Here is a 22,631-nt window from a genome sequence, read left to right as displayed (position 1 = left end):
TTGATGGCCCAGCATTGAAGGGTTGCACGTCTGGCACGTTTAATGATTCTCGTCAGCCGTCGTTGGTCCCGTTTTTGCATGATCTTTTTCCGGCCGCAGCGATGTTGCAGATTTAATTTTTTACCGGATTCCCGATATTCAAAGTACACTCGTGAAAATCCAAATTTCATCGCTACCTCGGAGATGCTATGTCCCATCTCTCGTGCGCCGACTATAACACCCCGTTCAAACTCACTTAAATTTTGATAACCTGCCATTGTAGCAGCAATAACCGATCTAACAACTATGCCAGACACTTGCTGTGTTATATAGGCGTTGCCGACCGCAGCGCCGTACTCTGATTGGTTCCATATATCTTTATTTGCATACGCATGCCTGTACCAGTTTTTTTGGCTCTTCAGTTTATTTGTATCACTTTCTGTTTTCAATGTAAGCTTCCCCAATATTCTGAAACCACTTTACTCAAATGACCAGCAACGTTACTGTGTGGTGATGGTTGTCAATTTAAATTATCGGGGAACTTGAAAAGCGAATTCAACTAAATCATCAACAATCCAATCATTGATTAAAAACTGTAAAATACATACAATAGAACTATTCGATTTCAGAATACGCATTAGCATGGCTTTAAAGAATTGATGATCAAAACCATCATTGATTGATAATTAAACCCATTTTCCACCAATTAATCGGTTTATAATAGAATTTCACAGTTTTATATGAATATTATGAGGGGGACTCTGGGCATCTGTCCCAGAGGCATTTTGAATTCATTACATTCAAAAAACATTTTAAATTAACAGAAATTGAAAAATATAGCACATAAAGGAATTTTCTTTCAATATTTTAATTTATTCAAAAAAATAATTTTAATTTTTGATTGTCTTGGGCAGGGCCGTCTTTAGAGCATCATGGGCCAAGCGATTTTTCTGAGATATCACCCGGCAAATTCTCGAAAATTTTAACCGGTTCTCATTTTTGTGAGACCCACGTTCTCTTGAGGTGCCCAAGTGGGCCCACGCATTAAGACGGTACTGGTCTTGGGGCAGACACGAGATCCCTATACCCTTCCTGCATAAGTATGTTACATTTTACTGTAGTAAAAATCTTACCACTACTACAAAAAGTAGGTTGAAAAACGGGTCATCGCTAAAATCAAATAGATTCGAAAAAAACGGGACACCAGTTCAAAAAATGGACGTATGGTCAGGCGAAAATGTGTAAATATTATGGCCTGTACAGAGAAATGACTCGCATACTTTGAGCAACACCAATCATTTCTGACTTCCGGCGTCCCTGATTACACCAGAGCGGCAGCAATCAGCAGGCCATTCTTGTTTTCGTCAGGAAAACCCGCCAGACCGAGCTGGAAGCCCTTAGCCATCCCAGCTGTGCCATGAATGATGCTTTCCATTCTTGGCGGAATCGTGAAGTCCCGAACAACCGATATCTTCCGAGAAAGGATCTCTTTGCTGTCACATCCGAATAGGGCGACGTTTTCTTTCGGCTGGTCGTGTATCTGGTTACTTTTCAAGTCAAGGGAGATTCCGTATTTTTTAGAAAGTCCAATCCGATAATGCATGGGTCTTGAATGCCAACCACGAAAGCAGTGTGATGGTAGGGGACCGTAGAGAATTTCAACGAGGCTTCCATCTTCCCATGCAACGTCATTTTTTTCCCTGGTGACGGTCTGTAGTGACAGTGAAGGTGACACTACAGGAGTAGTTCTGATCTTTTGAGCCAAATCGATCAGGATGACGCTCACATTGGCTCCGGTGTCGATGACCATCAGGCAAGGAAACCCGTTAATTTCACCTTCAGCCAGGGGCGTAGCCAGAAATTTCGTTCGGGGGGGGGACCACTTTCATTTCGGGGGGGGACCAAAGTGACAGAACAATGGATTTGGCCATCTTTTTCCCTTTTTTCGGTCATTTTCTCACATTTCGGGGGGGGACCAGACCCCCAAGTCCCCCCCCTGGCTACGCCCTTGCCTTCAGCGTACATTCCATGGTCTCGCCTCGCAGCCATAAAATGTGGGTAGACGCTTGATGGGGACAGTCTTATTTGCAGCGACCTCCACCTCGCGAAATGGCTGCTTTTCAGTTTCACGGCTCGGAGCTTCGAAGGGTGTTCCCTTTCTTAGGAACTGTCATCCGGCAGGATCTTCGTCGGCAGCCCTCCTCATGGCATCTCCAGCAGATCTGGAACTTGTCTTTCCGATTTTCACAGTCGTTCTTGGTACTTTTCAGTAGTTCTTTCTACTCTCTGATGATGTTCGTCTCTGTAGCGTCCTCCACAACAGCACAGCGGACCACTCGTAGTTATCTCCTCGAAGCTAGATGGGCTGCTTCGAACTTCATGACGAAAGGGCACGTTTCACGTCTTTGTATTTCCCCAGGCGCAACGCCTGCTGGATGGTGGGATCCTTGACTGAATCTACAAAGCATTGTGGGGTCAATCCTTCCCTGATGTCCGGCGGGCAATCGGGATACGACAACTGCGATCAATTTTTTCCGTCCTGATTGTTATTATAAAAATGCCCCGTTTTTCTCGACGGGGTTTATTTCTACTTATAATTAAATATAATAATTTTTATTTATAACTCATTAAAATTGGAGTCAATTAACAAGATAATTTGCATAAAAATTTATAAATTATGCGTTTGTATGACTTTATAAATCTGTGTTTATCACACGTGTACGATGTTCAACCTTTTTGTTCGTGAATATAAAGTATTTTAATTATTCGCAGATTTGCTCTAGCACTTTATGTACTGTCAAGTGCTGTTTATAGGCCTAAGCAATGATTGGCCATTCCCATTGGCACTGTCAATCGGCAATGTGTACAAACGCAAGTCATGTGAGGTGCAACATATAGTAAAGATAAGACCACACTCATGACCCAAGAGTCATTAGCAAATATTTGGTTCCAATATTTAACTTCCCCTGATATAAAACAGCTTATGCTGCCGCTGCTATCTCCACACTGATCCAGCTTGATCCTATGTTCCTTGGAGAGTATTTGCTTCCAGAACAATCTCCATTTTGTGACTGTTGACGGCCGGGCGGCTTATAAACAAACCCTATATTCCTAGCTACATAATAGAAATTTAGCACATTGTGATTGGCCGAAATGAGTGATGAACCACTACGTCACTCAGTGAAATCTTTGCTATCAATATACTTAATTGTGCTTGAATCCGACATCCCCAGTTGGGGCAATGGTTAGAGCAAGGAACACACGTACTGAAGGTTGCGTGTTCGATTTCTACTCAAACCCATACGAGAATTTTTTTTCCCGATCCTTCCATCTTTGTTATTCCATTTATTGATCTAAAAAATTCTTTCATTTTTTTATGATTTAATCAAATGCAATTCAGGTGCAACAAGATGACAATAATGACGGTTCATGAAGCTATCATTTATTGATTCATAAAAAATGCTTTCATTGTTCGTAAATAAACTTCATTCATTTTCCCCGCTAGTGACGTTTGTTATCTTTCTTGTTCGTAGTAACCAATCAACAACGTACTAATGCCTCGTGTTACTAAGAATGTAGAGACTAATTACGCGGCCGAGCTTAATATTTTGCGGCAGTCTAAAACAGTTTCCGAATTCCCCAGCGTCCATAAACACCCTTGTTTACATTGGTACCTAAGAAGGAATATCAAACTACTATTTCAGGGTTATATAAAAAAACTAGGCAATTGATTTGAACGGTGGTGCCCGTTGTCTGGCGATTAAATTGCATTGCGAGTGTGCCCCCAGGTACTTGAAGGTTGGAGAGAGGGCTGTCAGGGCTAAACAACCTATTATCTACCCACGGCCGCAACTAGATACTCTTTCAGCCTGGCAAGCATGCATTACGCCTCTATCGTGTAATTTTGAATAAGTTTAAAATAATTTAGCGCCCCCTCCGGTTCAATACCCAGGGCACTAAAGCCACCTGTATCCTTCTCTTGGTTTGAGGGGAGACGTTCTGTAAAAACCTTAGGCCAGAGGGTTCGATTCCTGAATTTCAGAGGTCTTGGACAGAATTTTAAGCTATTCGCGTTGTGAATGAAAACTCAAACGTTAAGAAAGTTGAAGACAAAGTATTTTTATACTGTTTTGCGGTCCGGTGCGGCAGCACTCTTCGGACATGCCGAAGTCCGGCCTGACAGTTGGCGTTCTTCGACCAATGTGTAGCCAAACGGATTGGAAGACGGGGAAGAAAGGCGGCTCCTTTGACTTGGAAGCTACTGGTGGTTCTGTTCAACCAGTCTTCCAATACCTTCCTGCCTCCAACATTTGATGACCATTGCCAATGATGGAGCCATCCCACTAATTGCCCATGAGCAACCTTGGAACATATTTGGGATGTCGAGCGAGTTGATTTGATAACGCTCATCTGACTCCACTCTAATTAAAAGACGACTTGTCACAATCACCAAATTAATTTATTTACAAAAAATGCACACACACGAAAAAACATCAACATGCCATTTACACTCACTCGCAACCACTGAATATTTTTTCTTCTTTCCGTCGCTTGGCGCGCGTAACCTGCGTAGTCACTTTTTACGCCAAGCGTTGGCGAAACTCCGCCACACAACTCCCCCGCCAGTCTCACACTTCATTTGTGAGACGAAACCGAACTTTACGACCATATCGGGAGATGTAAGTTTTGTTCTTATCACTGGAACTGTCACTGGAACGTGATGAGTCATCCTGAACGGCTTTATCCAACAGCAAAAATGCCGGCTTTAATCTGTCGATGTTGACCACCTTTTCTTCGTCGTTTACTTCCACCACGAAGTCCTTGGTCAATCTGCGCACAACACGGAATGGACCTTCGTACGGGCACTGGAGAGACTTCTTGAAGGGACCACGGCGGATGAAGACATGAGTGCAGGTGGTGAGCTCCTTCGGGACGTAGATCTTTGGAAGTCCATGCCGCACAGGATTCGTTGGCTTCAGAGAGCTGATGATCCTTTGCAATCGGGCAATGTAGTCGGGAGGGTTAGACAATGGCTGATCGTCGTACAGCTGACCAGGAAGACGAAGCGAGGAACCATAAGTCAGCTGGGCTGTCGAGGCATCAAGGTCACTCCTATATGCTGACCTTAACCCAAGAAGAACCAATGGGAGAGCTTCATACCAGTCTGAGTCGAGGCCTTCCAGGACCTGTTTTATCATATGACACATCAATGCTTGCTTGAGTGGCCTATGGAACCTTTCCACCATTGCATTGCACTGTGGCGTATATGCAGCGGTCCTTGCAATTTGGATGCCAAGCATTCGGGAAAGAGCCTGAAAAAGACCAGATTCAAATTGTCCACCCCTGTCGCATGTTACCCTCTGAGGTGTACCAAATCGTGCAATCCACCCATGTACCAACGCTCTGGCGACACTTTCAGCCGTCATGTCGGATAGTGGCACTACCTCGGGCCATCTCGTGAATCTATCTACCATCGTTAGACAGTAACGGAAACCATGACACGGAGGAAGTGGTCCTATCAAGTCTATATGAACATGTGAAAAACGTTCATCGGGGACTAAAAATTTTGTCAAAGGCGACTTTGTATGCTTATGCACCTTGGTTTTCTGACATAGCACACATGCTCTACACCAAACAGTTATGTCCTTGTTTTGATTAGGCCAAAAATAACGGCTATTGATAAATTGTTTAGTGGCCTTGATGCCAGCATGAGATAAGCCATGCACCTGTTCGAACACTTTTTTTCTTAAAGTTTGAGGGACATAAAATCTATTTTCCCCAGTAGAACTATCACAATAGAGGTGAATATCGGATGCAGGCATCCTCAGTTTCGTTAATTCTACACTACAATCAATATTACCATCCAGGATATTTTTCATTTCCTCATCTTCAGATTGCATTTTGCTCCATAACTGCATGTCTGCTAATGAGGAAAATTGGATTTCACAAATGCGGGATAAACTATCCGCTACAATATTACTTTTACCTGGTAAATACTGAATATCTGTGGTAAACTGCGAAATGAAGTCAAGCTGCCTAAGCCTACGAGGTGAGCATTTATCCTGTTTTTGCTGAAATGCAAATATGAGGGGTTTATGGTCCACAAATAAAGTAAAGGGCCTAGCCTCTAACAAATACCTAAAATACTGAATTGCTGAATATGCAGCAAGCAATTCCCTATCATAAGCTGAATAATTGCATTGTGCAGGTGACAGCTTTTTGGAAAAATATCCAAGAGGTTTTGGGCCATCAGGTGTTACTTCATGTAATACAGCACCCATCGCAAAACCACTGCAATCAGTGACCAAAGCCATTTTAGCATTTGCTGAAGGATGGTACAATAAAGTTGCCTCAGCCATGGCATTTTTTGCTTTTTCGAAAGCTGTGTCTAAGTCCGAATTCCATTCGATTTTCCGCTTGTCATTCTTTTTTGCCCCAACCAGTAACTTATTTAAGGGTGCAAGAATGACCGCACTGTCTGGAATGAAACGGTGATAGAAATTTATCATCCCCAAAAATCGTCTAAGTTGGCTAATATCACTAGGTTTGGGAAAATTCAAGATTGCATCAACTTTTTCTTTAGTAGGACAACAACCATTTTGATTGATTGTGTGACCTAAAAATTCAATTTTCTCTTTGCCAAATTCACATTTGGATTCGTTAATGACAATACCATATTCCAAAAAACGTTTAAAAATTTCTTCCAAATGCTGCCTATGCTGCTCCGGATTCTCACTAGCAACCAAAATATCGTCAATGTATGAAAAAACATAGTCCAAACCACGCATAACCTCATTGATAAATCTTTGGAAAGTTTGTGCTGCTGAACAGAGGCCAAAATTTAGAAATGGAAATTCAAATAACCCAAATGGTGTTATGATGGCAGTCTTGGGTATATCAGGTGGATTAACTGGAATTTGGTGGTAGGCACGAACCAAATCAATTTTAGAAAATATGCACTTTCCATTGAGCATATGCGAGAAATCGTGAATGTGTGGTACAGGGTACTTATCTGGTACAGTAATGCGGTTCAGAGCTCTGTAGTCACCCGTGGGTCGCCAGTCAGACGAACCCTTGGGAACCATGTGTAAAGGGCTGGCCCAATTACTTTTTGAAGGCCTGCAAATACCCTTATCCAACATGTAATCGAATTCTCGCTTGGCTATATTCAACTGCGCAGGATTTAATCTGCGTGCTTTGGCTGAAACAGGAGGGCCTACGGTAGGTATAAAATGTAACGTGTTATGCTTTACAGTATTTTGAGGTGCAGTATTTAACTGCGTGATCTCTTTATACTTGAGCAAAAGATCGGCATACCCAGATTTGTCCGAAACTGTTTTTACTGCCTGAATGTCACATAAACCAGCACGACCATGAGACACAAGATTTGTCAAGGGGTCAATTAAGTTTCGTTTTTTAATGTCAATAAGCAAACCAAAATGCTGTAAAAAATCAGCTCCTATAATGGGTATGCTGACATCAGCAACGATAAATGGCCACTGCAATGTACGGCGTAATCCTAAATCTAAAGTGAGCAATTTGACACCATATGTTTTTATACATGTCCCATTCGCAGCATAGAGATTAAATGTGCTAACAGCAGTTTCTTTACTCATAAATGATCTGGGATAACATGAAACATCGCTACCTGTATCTACCAAATATTCAGACTTATTTAAGCGATCTTTCACGTACAGCCTGCGACTTAAAACCAAATTCCCAGAAGCCGCAGCTACTTCTGTTGGCTTGACTCGTTTTTTGACCCATAGGAACAGGGCGAAACGCACTTAGTTGCCTTTTCTCCAAATCGAAAATGGTACCAACAAAGCCAATTTTCTTTTTTTACTGCATTACGATTTCTAGAATTAGAGCGATATCGACCTCGATTATTGTTTGTTCGACGGTGACTCAACTCAGTCAAATTCTCTACTTGTTTTGTTAATTCATTTACCTGATGTTTGAGATCAACTAGTGTTGTGCTTTCATCACTTTTACGAGCAGTCAAATGAGAGGCATTTACGGAAGCAACAGAGACAGCAGTGCATTCGCAAATTTTATCTGCCATCTGTGCCAATTTGTCCAAATTTTCGGAACTAATGGCCAGAACGGTTTGCACTGTGATCGGCAATCTACGCAACCATAAATTTTTCAAAAAATTATCATCAACGTGACCTTCGCTGAGATCTCTCATTTGCCTTAACAACATTGAGGGTGAGCGATCCCCTAACTCAACATCCTCAAGTAATGTTTGAATTTTTTTCGTGTGAGAAATTTCAAATTCTGAAAGCAAACGGGCTTTTAGCTGAGAATAAGGCCGATCTGACGGGGGGTCGCAAACTACGTCAGTAACATGTGACAGTGTTTCAGGGTCTAACGAAGCAACTAATGTGTCAAATTTTGTCTGCTCAACAGTAATACCAGACACCCTGAAACTGGACTCTAATTGAACAAAAAATAGTTTCACATTGTTTGGCCAAAAATTTGGTACTTTGACAGACACACGACCACATTGTGATTCAACTTTCTCATCTCCTGAATTTCCAGGTTTCGGATCCGGCATTATCAGCGTGTAAACTTCAATACCAATGCGAACGGAATTGCACTTTTAACACCCCAGAGGACACACGAGAAAGTGAACATACGAATCCGGCCTACCTTTATTCAGCCACGTGCCAATTAATGTTCTTGCGTCATTCCACACCGCGTCACCACATTTGGGATGTCGAGCGAGTTGATTTGATAACGCTCATCTGACTCCACTCTAATTAAAAGACGACTTGTCACAATCACCAAATTAATTTATTTACAAAAAATGCACACACACGAAAAAACATCAACATGCCATTTACACTCACTCGCAACCACTGAATATTTTTTCTTCTTTCCGTCGCTTGGCGCGCGTAACCTGCGTAGTCACTTTTTACGCCAAGCGTTGGCGAAACTCCGCCACACATATTGGGCCATTGAAAGAAGTGACCGAGCAAATTGTTATAAAATTTAAAGGATATAATATTTTCAACTCAACTTTCTAAATAGTGTGACCAAACCTTTCTTCAAAAATGGTTTCTCAATAATTGGAAGGTCCATAGTTTTTTGATATTCAGTATCTCTTGTGAAGTTTACATCAAGGGTACTCAACATTTTGGGGAGTGCACGCCACTTTATTGGTTTAGAAAGTTGTCGCGGGCCACTTCAGTTATCTGGGAATGAGCCGCAGGTCACTTCAGCCACCTGGGAATGTGTCTCGGGTAATTTAAGTGATCTGTAAATGTGCCAAGAGCCACTTAAGTGATCTATAAAAATGCAGTGGCCTGCCTAAGTCAACTGTAAATGTGTCGAGGTAAATGTCGTCACTCTAAAATGACTCTGAAGTGATCTGTAAGTGGGTTGCGAGTCACTCAAGAGATCTTGAAGAGTGTCGCTCGCCACTCGAGTGATCTGCAAATGTGTGTCGACCAGCCACATGTGTGGTGTAGCAGTAGTAGGTAGGGCCTCCAAAAAATGGCTCGGGGATCCATGATGTTCTTAAATCAGCCACCCCGTTGGGCAATTTGCCTGTTGTGGCGTTGTATTTGTAAAATTCTGCTCTTTAATATCCCGACTGATGTTTCGTTAGAGGATCTAGCGGTCGAACTGTCTAAGTCGAGTCTAATAATGTTATTCCTATCTTCATGCGAAGGTTTACGAAATCTGACCTTTCTCTTCCAACTGTTCTGGTGACAATCATTGACACAGTAATTCCTGCAGACATCAAGCTCTGGCTTATCATCTTTCGACCGAGGATATTCATTAATATCCCTCGATTGTGTACAAAGTGTTTCTCCATTATTCATCCTTCTGCTACGTGCCAAGTTCTTCGCCGAAAATGTAGAAATAGAATCAATTGCATGAGGGCCTAGAGCACATGGGCGGAGATATGGGGGGGGGGGGCGTCAAAGGTGAAGTCGACTGATCTAATGCATATACGAATTGACATCATCATCATCGTGCCCCCATCCCAGACTTCCAAGTCTATCTCCGAATATGCTAGAGCAGTGTTTCCCAACCGGAATGCCGCGATATCGGCTAAGGGGGGCCGTGAGGGGAAGTACGGAAATAAACCAAAAACATATTATGGTCTACTTAAGGTCTTAAAATAAGATCGAATTAGTTACTCTCATGCATGACAGATGGCGATCATTCCCGAGACTTTGATAGAACCATCTGCAGAAGTGTACGAGTTCTCCCACCGCTTTTAGTTGTTTTCTCAGCGTTGGTTGAGTGTTTTGCTATGGATAAGTTCATTCTTAAACGTAAACTCGAGGACAGTGAAAGCGAACAGTCGGCTCCTACTGCTTGCTTCAAGCCAAATTTTAGTTTCTCCCGGACCGTCAACTTCAACACATGACGATGGAAACAAAGACAAAAGAAAAGAACGTACCTGGAAAGTTACTTAGCGTATGGATTTTCGTGGAATAAGAACGGGGAAAACCTCGCTCCCTGTGTGTGTAGTTTGTGGAGAAACACTTAGCAACCAGTTTGAATAATCTAAGAAATTATAACTTTAACAATAATATGCTATATTTTTTTTCTACTTTTACCAAATATTACTCTCAACCTCACGTTAGCTGGACAATAATTTCATGCTCGTCTGCCTTCAGCCTTCAAAAAATTTCAAGTTTTGAAATTTTTGTACCCCTGCTAATTCATTTCCCGGATAATAGAGATTCTATTATACTTCGGATTGCATTAGTCACCCTTGTTTCCATTGATGTTTGTCATAAGAAAGCTTTTGGCTTCAAGAATATTTATATGAACATGTGATGTACTTGCTAATGCCCCAAAATTAAAGAAACTGTTAATGAGATAGCACTTACCAAGATTAAATCGTGGTTGATAGTAATGTATTGATGATTTGCTTCCAGTTGAGTCTTGATGAAGGATGAGACAATCAGCTGTGAATTGAGATAACTAAAAAAATTTGTACAGTAATACTCAACGATGTTAAGAAATAAATGACAGTGTCTGTATATTTTTTCCTCCTCTTATATATAAACACCACTTTTCAGTATCCTAAATAAAAATTTCTCTTATCTTCTTGAATAACCATTTGTCTGTTTTTACCCTTTGTCACTACAGTAGTTTTAAGGTTTTCGTCTGGTCCATGAACTAATACTTCTGTGGAGGCCGCCTGAGTTTGTTTTTTTCTTGGTCTGCGTCTGGAAACTATAAACACTGTGCTGACATTGCCTGAAGGAATGACAATAACTGGGCAATCACATTGATATGAACTGCGAGCATGAAGAGAGTTCAGAAATTAGTTAGTTGGTGGTGCATGAAATTTCCTAGGAAGTTCTCACGCCTCTTTTTAGGGAAAGATCAGAGGCTTCCAGGGAGAGATGTTTCACAGATTACTACTGTCCATCGGACACTAATCTCAAATTGTAACAAATTATCTTTCCTCTGAACTATACACCTGTGGTGGTACACTAATTTCTGTCACTGCTAACTAATTCTATGTCATTGCTTCAGATGTTCTGCTTGTAGTGACGTACAAGGAGTCGCTGCCAACCTTCTTCACAACCGATCCACAGTTGTTGCACAGATCATGTCATTTGCATATAAACAAAAATGTGCGCTTTGTATAAAAGGATTGAGCTATGTTATGTCGTCGCTGCTTCACTCTGTTCACTCGCTGGTTGTAACCATTAATTCTCAAATGTAAATTTATATTCTGTCTGCTCGCAGCCCTTAGTGCTGTGTGTAGCATATCTTAACTTCTAACAAAATTATGTTTAACTGTTAATTGTTGCAATAAACCTGTTACTTGTTACTGCTGTCTCATCTGTCTTTCCGTGAGTGCCTTAATCCGTTGAAAGATGAACACGCTTAATCCTGTCCGACATTGTCTATGAGGATCCTATATTTTTAGAAGCACCTATCTATTTGTGATATCTGCCCCCCCCCCCAGCGACAAAGAGAAACACCATTTTCTGATGTGTAAATAAGCACTATTAAACCCTATGTGCCACAAGACTTCAGACGTCAAGTTTTAGGTCTCCCATCTTCAACTTTTTGGCAAAAGCAGTTTTGAGCTCATCCATAGCAGATTTATGTATATATCACCACTGAAAATTAGAATATCATCCACATATATACCCACAATGATTGTCTTTCCCCCTTCGATCTTGATGTACACACAAGAATCATACTCTGACGGAGTGAACTCAAGGTCGAGAAGAACCTCATGTAGTAGCATATACAACGAACCACTGGCTTGCTTCAAATCAGACAGATTTCAAAAGATGACAAATGGATCCAGGTGGAAGCTTGACAAACAGCTCTTCGTCCAACGTCAGATGAGGGAAGGCAGTCACAACCATAGACGTATGCAGAATTTTCTCAAGGGGGTTTTCAGATTTTTTCCTTCTGGGGGGTTGTTTTTCATGCAAAATAACACTACAGTCTTGGCTCAAGGGCCCCCCCCCCCTTGGATATGCCAATGGCCACAACATCCATGTGATGAACATCCCAGTCATATTTAACAGCAAGGGCAAGCAGAAGTCTAATCGAGGTTGTATGGATGACCGGTGAGGTTTCACCATAATCAAGGCCATAGCTTTGGGAGCATTCACGAGCAACCAAAAATGCAGGAACGATATTCTTTCAAATACAATGATATATTCATTTTTATTTCTACAGTTGTGCTGCATCTAAGAGCCATCGACTCTTCTTTACTGCTTGCTTATCGGAGAAAGAGGTGCTCGTCATGCTGTCTTGGGCCCCATTACCTGTGAAATTCTTTACTAGTACACTTAATTCTAGATTAACATGGTTTAATATTCAATTATGGTTATTACAGTAAGCTCTCACACACAGTGACGGAGTGAGGAACTTAGGTAATACATTTAACATTTCAAGATAAAGGTTATGCATTCTATCAGTGACCCATAGGGGGTGCGATGTACAAACACTTTTTTTTTGAACAAAAACAGAAGGGATAGCTTCGTACTAAATTCTTCCCATTGACTTACCACCACAACTGATTAAAACCAGTTTTTGAAAATGGCCACTAAAAATTCTGTCAAAATATCAAAGTTAGTTCTCAGAAAAAAAAAGAACCAGTCTTTTGTTATCAACCTAACCCGAAGAAAACTTAGAGAAAACAGACGACACGATGATCACTGGAAAACTTGCCTCTCCGCCAAAACATGTTCAACAAGAACCTCGAACTGACGAGAACAGTCCAAAATAGCAGTACCCCTAGTGGCTTCTGATACGTGCCGATACAAAAAATTTTCAAGAACCAACTAAAGAAAGTTTCTTTAATACTGATTTTTAGCTGAAAAGTTCTCCCAATCGATACCCGGGTAATTGAAATCCCCTAGTACGACAACCCTCTTACGCTTACACATGTAGGAAATTTCATCATCAAATTTGGCGATGCGGTTTGGATCTCTATTCGGTGGTTTGTAACAAACCCCTACAATAAGTTTATGACGCCTTTTGTTTTCAAGCTCAACCCCCATATAGTTTCAATATCACTTCTCTGCACGTGATAATCTCTAGCCTTCAAACATGATTTCACGTATATCAAGACTCCCCCATTATCCTATCAGATATATTTCTTAAAGTATCGTATCCTGAGATGTGTAAGAAAGATTCATGCCCATCATTTGCCCAAGATTATGCAATGGCTGTAAGATCTAGGCCCTCGAAAAATCCAGTCAAAAAAAATCAAGTTTCTTTTCCTTGCTTCTGAAAAAAAGGCTACATTCCGCATCAGTCTTTTTTAAGGCGTTGTACTGTCTTAAGGATACATCTCCCCTCAAAACTTAAATTCAGAGACGAAATTGTTGGATTGGTTTGACCAAAAAATATTTATGGTTCACATCTGACAAAATAGTTATTATACTGGGTCAAATCTTTTAGTAAGTAAGATGAATATGGAGTACATACAAAAAGGATTGTTTTTTCCCTGGTAGACGAATCCTCAAGATGATTTTTTTCTGGTCAAAAAGAATGGTAGGCAACACTAAAAATATACGTTTCTGATCAAATTTTATTTTGAACATCTCAAATTAACTATAATAAATATACGTCCTGAAAGTTATGACCCTGCCTTGAGGGTAGTTGCGATGTTTGTTGAGTTGTGTTTCCACGGCCACAACTAGGGTGGAACAGGTGAGTCTGTTACCCTGGGTGGCAGACCAGGGGAGAGGCAAAAATTTGACACTTCAAGCTCCTTCAACATTACAAGGGGTGCGTCAAAATACATTCTTGCCCATGCTGACCAAGCATCTAGTTCCAGCTTTGTGTGTTTCATAAAGTGTAAAAGACTTAGTTTTGATAGGGCATGTCTACAAATTGACAGAATTGTCAAGATAGTGTTTAGTTGAATACGTGAAGTAAACATGAATATTTGCATTATTACTTCAGTTCTGTTTTTTTACAGGCCGATGTTTCAGCCAAGGCCAATGAAAATAGTTATTCAGTATTACATTTCCATTTACTCTTCAATTCAATAAATGTATTTTATTCTTTTTAATGATAGAATTGCTTTGTTTTATCCAAAAAGCATTGTATAGAAAATTCATGTAAGAGGAATAATCTTTGTTCTAAATTAAAGGAAAATTGAATATTTGGATAAAAATTGTTTTGTGTGAAAAACATTTCAAAGTGGTTTGTTATGTAGAGAATAGTTTGTTAGAGTTCATGATGTAGTCTACAGTATTTTCATACCGTGTGGGTTTCTCTCCCGAGATCCCCCACCCCCCGTAAAATGAAACTGGGAATCTGAACTCATTTCCCCGGAAAAAGAATATGATTGAACCAGATCACAGTACTGAACTAGACATGCCTAAGTAATTTTTTCACTAGAAGCATGCATTTTAGAAGATGCAATCATTAAATTCTTGAGTAAAATTAATTGTATTAATAGATAAATTATTCAATTAATAAATTACACACAGTGTATTTAACCCTTTTTGCAGCATTGATAAGATATCTAGTCAATCTCTTGTCCCTTATTTCAGCTTTGACAAGCCCAGACATTTTGTAATATACAGACAAGTGGGAATCGGGAATAAATAAGTAACTTGAATTCAATCTTTATCTTCATTCATTTGAATCCATTTATTAACTAGTAAGTTCACCACTGATAGGTTGCTGTAAGTTCAAGATGTGAAACCTTTTTGTGCAACGGCAAATCTGTTTCAAAATTTAGTCAATGAAATGGTTTTTTTTAAGCATAAAAAATGTACAGTGATCTCTCACTTACGCTTCGATGCAAGGTAACAAGAAAAAAAAACGAATAAGTGAGAGAAGAGTTGAAGTGAATGGTATTATGTATTATAGCTGACCAGGAGTGTAGAAAATCCTCTTATAACTGACAGAAACGTATAAGTGAGAGAACACTGTACCTAGCTCAAATAATTTGAAGAATTTATCTATAAATATTGAAATTACTCAGAAAGGAAAAAAATACCATTTTATTTTTTTCTGTAGTTAAGTAAATTAGTGTACAGAATTTTTTTATTAAATTATATTATTTCTAAGAGTATTATACAATAGTTTATGTAGTGAAAATTCTTCTAATTAATGAGAATATTATAGTGTAATAGTTCATTAACCACCATTACTAAAAAAAACCAAAAAAAAATTAACCCATTACTACATGTATTTCAGGTTAAAATCACTATTGGTATAGTCTAAGATATATTCCCCCCTCCCAGAAACATTGACCTGTTTTGGAGTCAAATTAAACAAACATATAATTATTGATTAGTTAATAAACTTTATATATTAATAATTTGTCTGATATTGAATACTGACAATCAGGGCTGAAACTAGGTGCTTGATAAACTGAGGCAAGTACACATTTTGGCATCCCCTTGTAATGTTGAACGAGAGGTTAAAAAATGAAATTTGTTCCCCCCCCCCCCCCGATCCGGCATCCAGGACAAGAGACCCGAAAACACCTTCCCCCACTTATGGCTCTGCCAACCATGGACCACCGAAAACTTCCATATTATAAAATGGTTTACCACACAGCACTTTTGTGTACCACACAGATAGTAGCTTCATGGCAAATTCATAAACACTTTCGAAAAGAAGATAGTACAATATACCAATATATAAAAACAGTTTATAAAACACGCTCAAAAGAATAAAAACTTTAAAAATATAAAAAGTGGGGGAATTTGAAAGAAATATCTTTGTATAATGGTTTCAAAATCTATAAAACCTTATAGAGGGATTTATCCTAGTAAAGGATATCACTGTATCAACAGTTTAACATTTTACTAGGCAATTCCAAATAACATTTGAAAATATCATTGTAAAGGTATTTATCTACTAGTGTCATTGTAGCGAGGTTTTACTGTGTATACAAACTCTGTAGCATAAGCAGGATTTTCTCGTCAGGGGATTGGTCATTGAATACTTTTTATTCCCAAAAGAGGGTTTCGTTTTTTACTGCAAAAATGCATTATAATCTCGACTCGAGAAGAAAGGGTGCGTGCAAAATTTTTTGGGGTGGGGGCCCAGCACTAGCATGAGGGGACCATGCTGCAGGTCACTCGAGTGATCTGTAAATATGCCGCTGGTCCCCTAAGTCCTCTGTAAATATGCCGCTCGTCCCCTAAGTCCTCTGGAATTATGCCGGTGGTGTTCTGAAGTGATCTAGAAATGTAATGTGTGCCCCTTGGGTGATTTAGAAATGTAATTTGTGCCACTTGGGTGATTTGGAAATGTAACATGTGCCACTTGAGTGATCTGGAGATGTAACATGCGCCACTTGAGTCATCTGTAAATATGCTACTTAGTTCATTTCTACACAACCATTTTTACTAACCACTTGCTGCCCGGCAGTCGAACGGTCAGGGAGTGTTAGCCTCTCACTGTGCAGGTCTGGATTCGAATCCTGGTTCGAGCATGGATGTAGTATACGGGTGATTATAAAAAAACTATCCCGACATATGGGCCCCTAACTATCATACCATTCACAGAAACTGAATGAAATTTTGGCATAAGGTATTTTGAGGTATGCGCTCAAGAATGATATGGAAAACAACAGTGTCACTCTAATAGTTACGGTTACAGTGAGAAAATTTCGAAAATATCAAATGGCAACACCAAGTTTTTTGTATTGGAATGCGATCTCCATACTGAAAAACACTAAATAGCGTTGGAATGACACCTGTAGCACGAAAATCCCCGGAGCTAGGCAAGGAAAAAGTAAAAAAGACTTTGCCGTGCACCAGAGCATTAATGTTCGTTTCATTCGTCACACCATTTCTTCGGCTGAGATCCCAGCCTGATTAGTCCTCCACAAGGTCATGTGGAAAATTTGTGAAACACAATAAAATGCTTTATTTTAGGCTGCTTCTCTGTCCTTATTGGTTGTCCTCACTTTTAGCCTATCTACCGCCGGTGATTTTCATGCTACAGTTGCCGTTCGAACGCTATTTAGGGTTTTTCACAATGGAGATCACATTCCAATACAAAAAACTTGGTGTTGCCATTTGATATTTTCGAAATTTTCTCACTGTAACCGTAACTGTTAGAGTGACACTGTTGTTTTCCATATCATTCTTGAGCGCATACATCAAAATACCTTATGAAAAAATTTCATTCAGTTTCTGTGAATGGTATGATAGTTAGGGGCCCATATGTCGGGATAGTTTTTTTATAATCACCCTGTATATAACACTATATAACACTAATAAATTCCCTGGACGGATCATGCTGATCCCTTAGGAATGAGTGAGGATCACATTACATTTAAAAAAAACCAATTAGGTGTGAGGTTGCAGGCCACGTTAGATGAATACGAGGGCCATATTTGCCCTGCATTGAGCATGTATGTCTTAAACAAAGGTAATTTCGTGTGTATGTCCTTATACAGACCCTGCAGTTAGACGGGAGCTGTTCTTGGTTTGAAAGGAAAGTCCCCGTTGTCCATCACACCAATGTGACGCGTAAGATTTATTTTACAATCACAACGGCTTAAAAAAATGGAAAACAATTTCAAAATGGAAAAAAATGCGAAAATTTTCATATTTACTTTTCAATATAAATTTCGTGTTTTCTTATATCATCCAAAACAGTCGCCATTATATGAACCCCTATCCTCATTTGTTCAGTCTGTGTACCTTTAGAGCATGTATTATCAGCCTGTGAAAAATAAATACTTTGTGGATAAATTTCAAAATAGGGATTTTGAAGGTGTTTATCATGCCGTTGCCTCTGATTAATAATACCCTGTAAAGGCATAAACATAGTGCCTGTTGGTTTCTGATTCAGCAAGTTGGCAGCATTACATATTGGTTAAAACCAGAATTTCAAGTTCTTTAACCAATCAGCAACAGTGCTGACTTGCAGAGTCAGAAACTAGCGTGCACTAAGTTCATACCCTAACAAGCAAAACTTGTCTGAAAATGGAATCATAGAACTTCATTCATATATGAAATTAGTGATAACTTTGAGGTCTAAAATATATACAGAGTGATTCTATAATTCCCCTTGCCACATTGTACTGGCAAACTGTATATCATAGAGGTAGGGCCCGGCATCAGCATGAAGCAGTCGCCTAGGGTAGCATGATTACAGTGGGGTGGCATTTTTTATGACAGATTGTGACTGTTTTCAGTCTCGGAAATTTTTACCCATCAAAATAATTTTGACGGGAAAGTGAAAGTGGATAAATGAGCACAGGTAAATACAATACTTTTCGGTGTTGAAATGCTATTCAATGGATAATTCATCCCAACACACCTCCTTTCTTGCAATCCCAAAATGTGCTACCTATCTATAGAAAAGATGGTTTGTAAAAAAAATTAGGTTCCTTCTCTTTTTTGTTAAGGATCTTTCTACTCTTTATCTACATTTTTCCAATTGGCTTTCCTTTCTTTAGTCGAATCCCCGGCCGAAGTATTGATTTCTTGTTCATCTTGCGGCAAATGCCTCTTTCTGCAAGAAGCTGGTCCAAGTGAGTGCTAAATTATATCTTTTTTTAAAAAATTTAGAGAGTAGGAAGAAATTGAAATTTTTTTTTATTGCACATCATATACGATGTTTCAAATAATATAATTATGTTCGAACATTGAATAATTCAAACTTCACATTGCAAAACATGCCATAAATTTTATTTAAAAAGATGTCATGCTTATGACAATGCTTTGTGACTGGTAGAATGTACTTTAAAGTTTTAAAATGTTAAAAAATTTTAAAACTTCAAATTTTAAAAATCTTCTCCATGAAATATTTTTCTTAACATTCAAAACTACTTGACTAATAATTTACAATATACCTCCCTGCTCATTTTATTGTGTAAAAAGAAAAAAAACTTGCAACAGCTGCTGTTTGTTAATGTGAATTTCAAAAATTGTTTGCGGTTTTATTTATTTCTTCAGACTTGGATACATCCGAAGACCCAGTGACTGGTGGATCTGAACTTGGAGTTTGTTTTGTCAGAGGACAATGAGAATGCCTTTGAGTTGTTGATAAATCAATATTGTTACATATAATTTCAAAGCAATTTTATATCATACTAGATAAGGATTATATAGGCCTATAGTAAGGTTTTCATCTCTTTGTAAACTCGCTTACCGCTGTGGCTTAAGCACTTTATAGCAGACATAAGAGCAAAGCGATGAACATATGAATTAATTTAACAAAAACGGCTGCTCTATGTCTGAGATAAAATGCATACGACAGAAGGAAATTAGAGAGACCTCTAGCAAATTGTTCCTGTTAGCAGGCCTGTCAGGGAGGGCAGGCAACGCCTGGCTTTCAGAAATAATATATATGCACAATGAGTATGTGTTGTATGAAATGACGGAACTGCCTGTCTGTAAATGAGAGAAATACATGTGCAAGGGTCTCACAGACCCAACCCATGCACTATGCTGTTCTTAAGAACTGTCTGAAGAGCATAGTGGGCCATATAATTTTTCTCTAGCCTGACCTGGAAAATTCTTGAAAATTAAAATTATTTTCCAGAGATCCCTCTGCCATGCTCGGGTGGGCACATGCATTACTGGCTGGAACACACTGGCTGGTTAAAATAATTATTTTTAAGATGTGGAATCGGGTGCAATGAGACTGACAAAGCACTTTGATAACCACCCACGTACAGTAAGGTTGTCAGCGAACAGACTGTTATGCACTTCCACTATTACTTAACCATACATGTACCTCATACGCATTCCTCTACTGAATTTCCAATGAACTGATACATGCCGGAATATGCGTGTAACTGTTGTGGCCTAACGTGAAGTTTGTTACTACGTAATAATTGTTATGTATGGTGTTGTCATCTGCTCTGTGGTGAGAACACTCACACTGAAACCTGGTCAGATTAAGAGATAGATACTCAATTGCGCTAGTGACATGTAAAAAAAGAGAAAATATGAAGGAATTATTAGATCAGTTGTTCCCGAGAAAGGGTTAATACATGGTTAGTGAAAGAAAATCTGAAGACAATATAAAATTATCAAAATTTATGTCAGCTACCTTGGAAATGGGCCTTAAAGGCGGTTTACACAAGTTATTCATTAACTTATTAATTGAAAACTAACTTTTCTGAATTTGAATTTTCATCGTAGTCATGTAATCAAATGTTACAAGGAAGCTTTACTGGTTATAGTGCATGATGTATTGCATTAGGATTCGAAAAGAACTGCATAAATTTCATTTCACCTTTTTAAATGACAGGCAAAGGACTGCAGATGAAGGCTTGGAGCAGCTCCCTAGCACATCACAGCCATCAAATACCTCAAGCATACCCAGGGAAATGAGAGAGGTATAGCTTTAGTTATTAATTCCACATAGCTGTTTCATATTAATAACATGTTATTGTCAAGTGCAAAAAGTATATGAAAGATTTCAGCAGGGCCATGACTGTGACTTTCGTGGGGGAAAAGAGCAAACATGATTTTGCTGGTCATTTTTCAGTGGTAGGAGCAGCAAAATCATGTTTGCCCCATGAAATAATAAATGGCATTTTTGCTTCCTTCTGAAATTTAATGCCACTTAAATTTCGCCATCTGGGCCAGTTGACACGGGATTTGTCAATCCATGCTCTAGGGCTAACAATAAAATGAGAAGTGATGGCTGCATCTAGTTAGAAATCTTACTAGCTGTATGTAATTTAAAAACTCACTGAGCTAGATGAAACCTACTTGATGTGAGGGTGATGAAGTGACAGTCAGAAATTTCGAAATTATGCGTGCATGTTTTCAGTACTCCATATTTATATACTCCATTTATTATTTTGGACCAACTTCTTCGGGGAAAGAAAACTTGGTGTCTATGAAATTTTGATAACACTTCCTTTTTACAGATTTGTAAAGCCCTGGTGGAAACATTTTGAAGGCTTGGAAGCTAATCAGTGAAGGTCAACTTTCTGAAAATGACTTTCGCATGACAGTTGCCAATGCAATCAAGTTGATGCCTTTATACTGCAATGGAAAATGTTGTTTACTGGTACCACTTACACTGACCATGGAATAAAAAGAACCTGTCATATCATTTTTAATGCTCATTGACTTACATTGATAAGCTTCTGAGCTATCTATTTACCTTACTGTAGGCATATTAGTATTCGAACAAATTACTTGTTCATGTTGGGGTCTAACTATTGATGCAGATTTAATAACAATTTATTGACATAAATATACAAAGTGGGAAAAGACAAACCATGAATAGTGGAAAACATACTTAGAGTGGCGTAATAAAATAAAGATATATGTGTAAAATAAATTTGTGCAGGTGTAGCATCTTTTTCTTTTTTGTATATTTGATTTTGTAAAGCAATTTTCCAATGCATTGATAGATCAATATATGCATATGTAATAAATCATTCACATTTCAGGCCAACGCAGCAAACACAGAATAATAAATGTGGTGGAGGGGAAACACTGAAAAACGTTCTGACAGAAACAACAGACCGCGTATTGAAATTTGAAGAGGATGCTGAGAAAGCTACACAAAAGTTTCGCAATACATTGCTCGACCTAAACCAACAACTGTTGGACATACTGAGGCATTTATCAGAAAGAAAATAAATGCCTTTCCATTGAATTTTGTCTTAATTTATATTGTCACCATATAAAAGGACCACAAACCGTCCTACTTCCTAACTCTTGTCCCACTTTTTTTTCACCAAAAACCTATCAACACAATTCGTATAATTAAGGAAGGAATCATCGATAAAATACCCAAATAATGAAAATGTACATAGTAGATAGCAATTTATGATTCCGCCAAAGCAGAAATTGTGTGGTTTTCAAATTTATTTGAGGGGAGGGGTGTATTACTCTTTCTCTTAGTTTGAGGGTTCAACAAGTAGAGTAATGATTAAAAAATTCTGTTTGGTGGGACAAAAATTTTGTATTCGTACTTCATGGTTTTGGACTACTCATTGTACAGTAATTAACATTCATCATTCAAAATTGTGGTGCACATTTTGTGTAGAGGTGAAACAACAGTTTGCATAACAGAGCAGTTGAATATATAGGCCTATACTTGGTTAGGTGATTCTGCAATTGTCTCTATTTTTAAGGCATGCAGAGGCATAAACAATATTCATAATGCTCAGCAAAGAGCTAGAAATGAAACTACATTTGTCGAAAACGATTACTGATATCGAACAGTAAAATGTAAAAAAA

General features: G+C 38.9%; 1 protein-coding gene and 1 long non-coding RNA gene across 5 annotated transcripts in view; one reads left to right on the top strand and one right to left on the bottom strand.

Annotated features, from left to right (window-relative positions):
* LOC149074679 (uncharacterized) overlaps positions 1-22,631 on the bottom strand; it is a 459,047-nt gene that overhangs the window by 333,770 nt on the left and 102,646 nt on the right. For all 4 annotated transcript variants that reach the window (XM_089247147.1, XM_089247149.1, XM_089247150.1 and 1 more), the window contains exon 13: positions 18,026-18,135. In XM_089247147.1, coding sequence (XP_089103273.1) covers positions 18,026-18,135 — 110 coding nt within the window. The remainder of the gene's footprint in view (positions 1-18,025; positions 18,136-22,631) is intronic.
* The window catches only part of LOC149074680 (uncharacterized), an 86,962-nt gene that overhangs the window by 46,813 nt on the left and 17,518 nt on the right, over positions 1-22,631 (top strand). The window contains exon 2 of the long non-coding RNA XR_016194516.1: positions 20,677-20,764. This is a non-coding gene — a long non-coding RNA (uncharacterized LOC149074680). The remainder of the gene's footprint in view (positions 1-20,676; positions 20,765-22,631) is intronic.

The sequence above is a fragment of the Pholcus phalangioides genome, unplaced genomic scaffold, assembly GCF_987345545.1.
Source record: "Pholcus phalangioides strain wild (caught in Gottingen) unplaced genomic scaffold, Ppha-v1.0 ptg000017l_1, whole genome shotgun sequence".
NCBI classification, from domain to species: domain Eukaryota; kingdom Metazoa; phylum Arthropoda; class Arachnida; order Araneae; family Pholcidae; genus Pholcus; species Pholcus phalangioides.
Note: the sequence above shows the minus strand (reverse complement) of the source record. Positions and strands in the feature narration are given on the sequence as shown.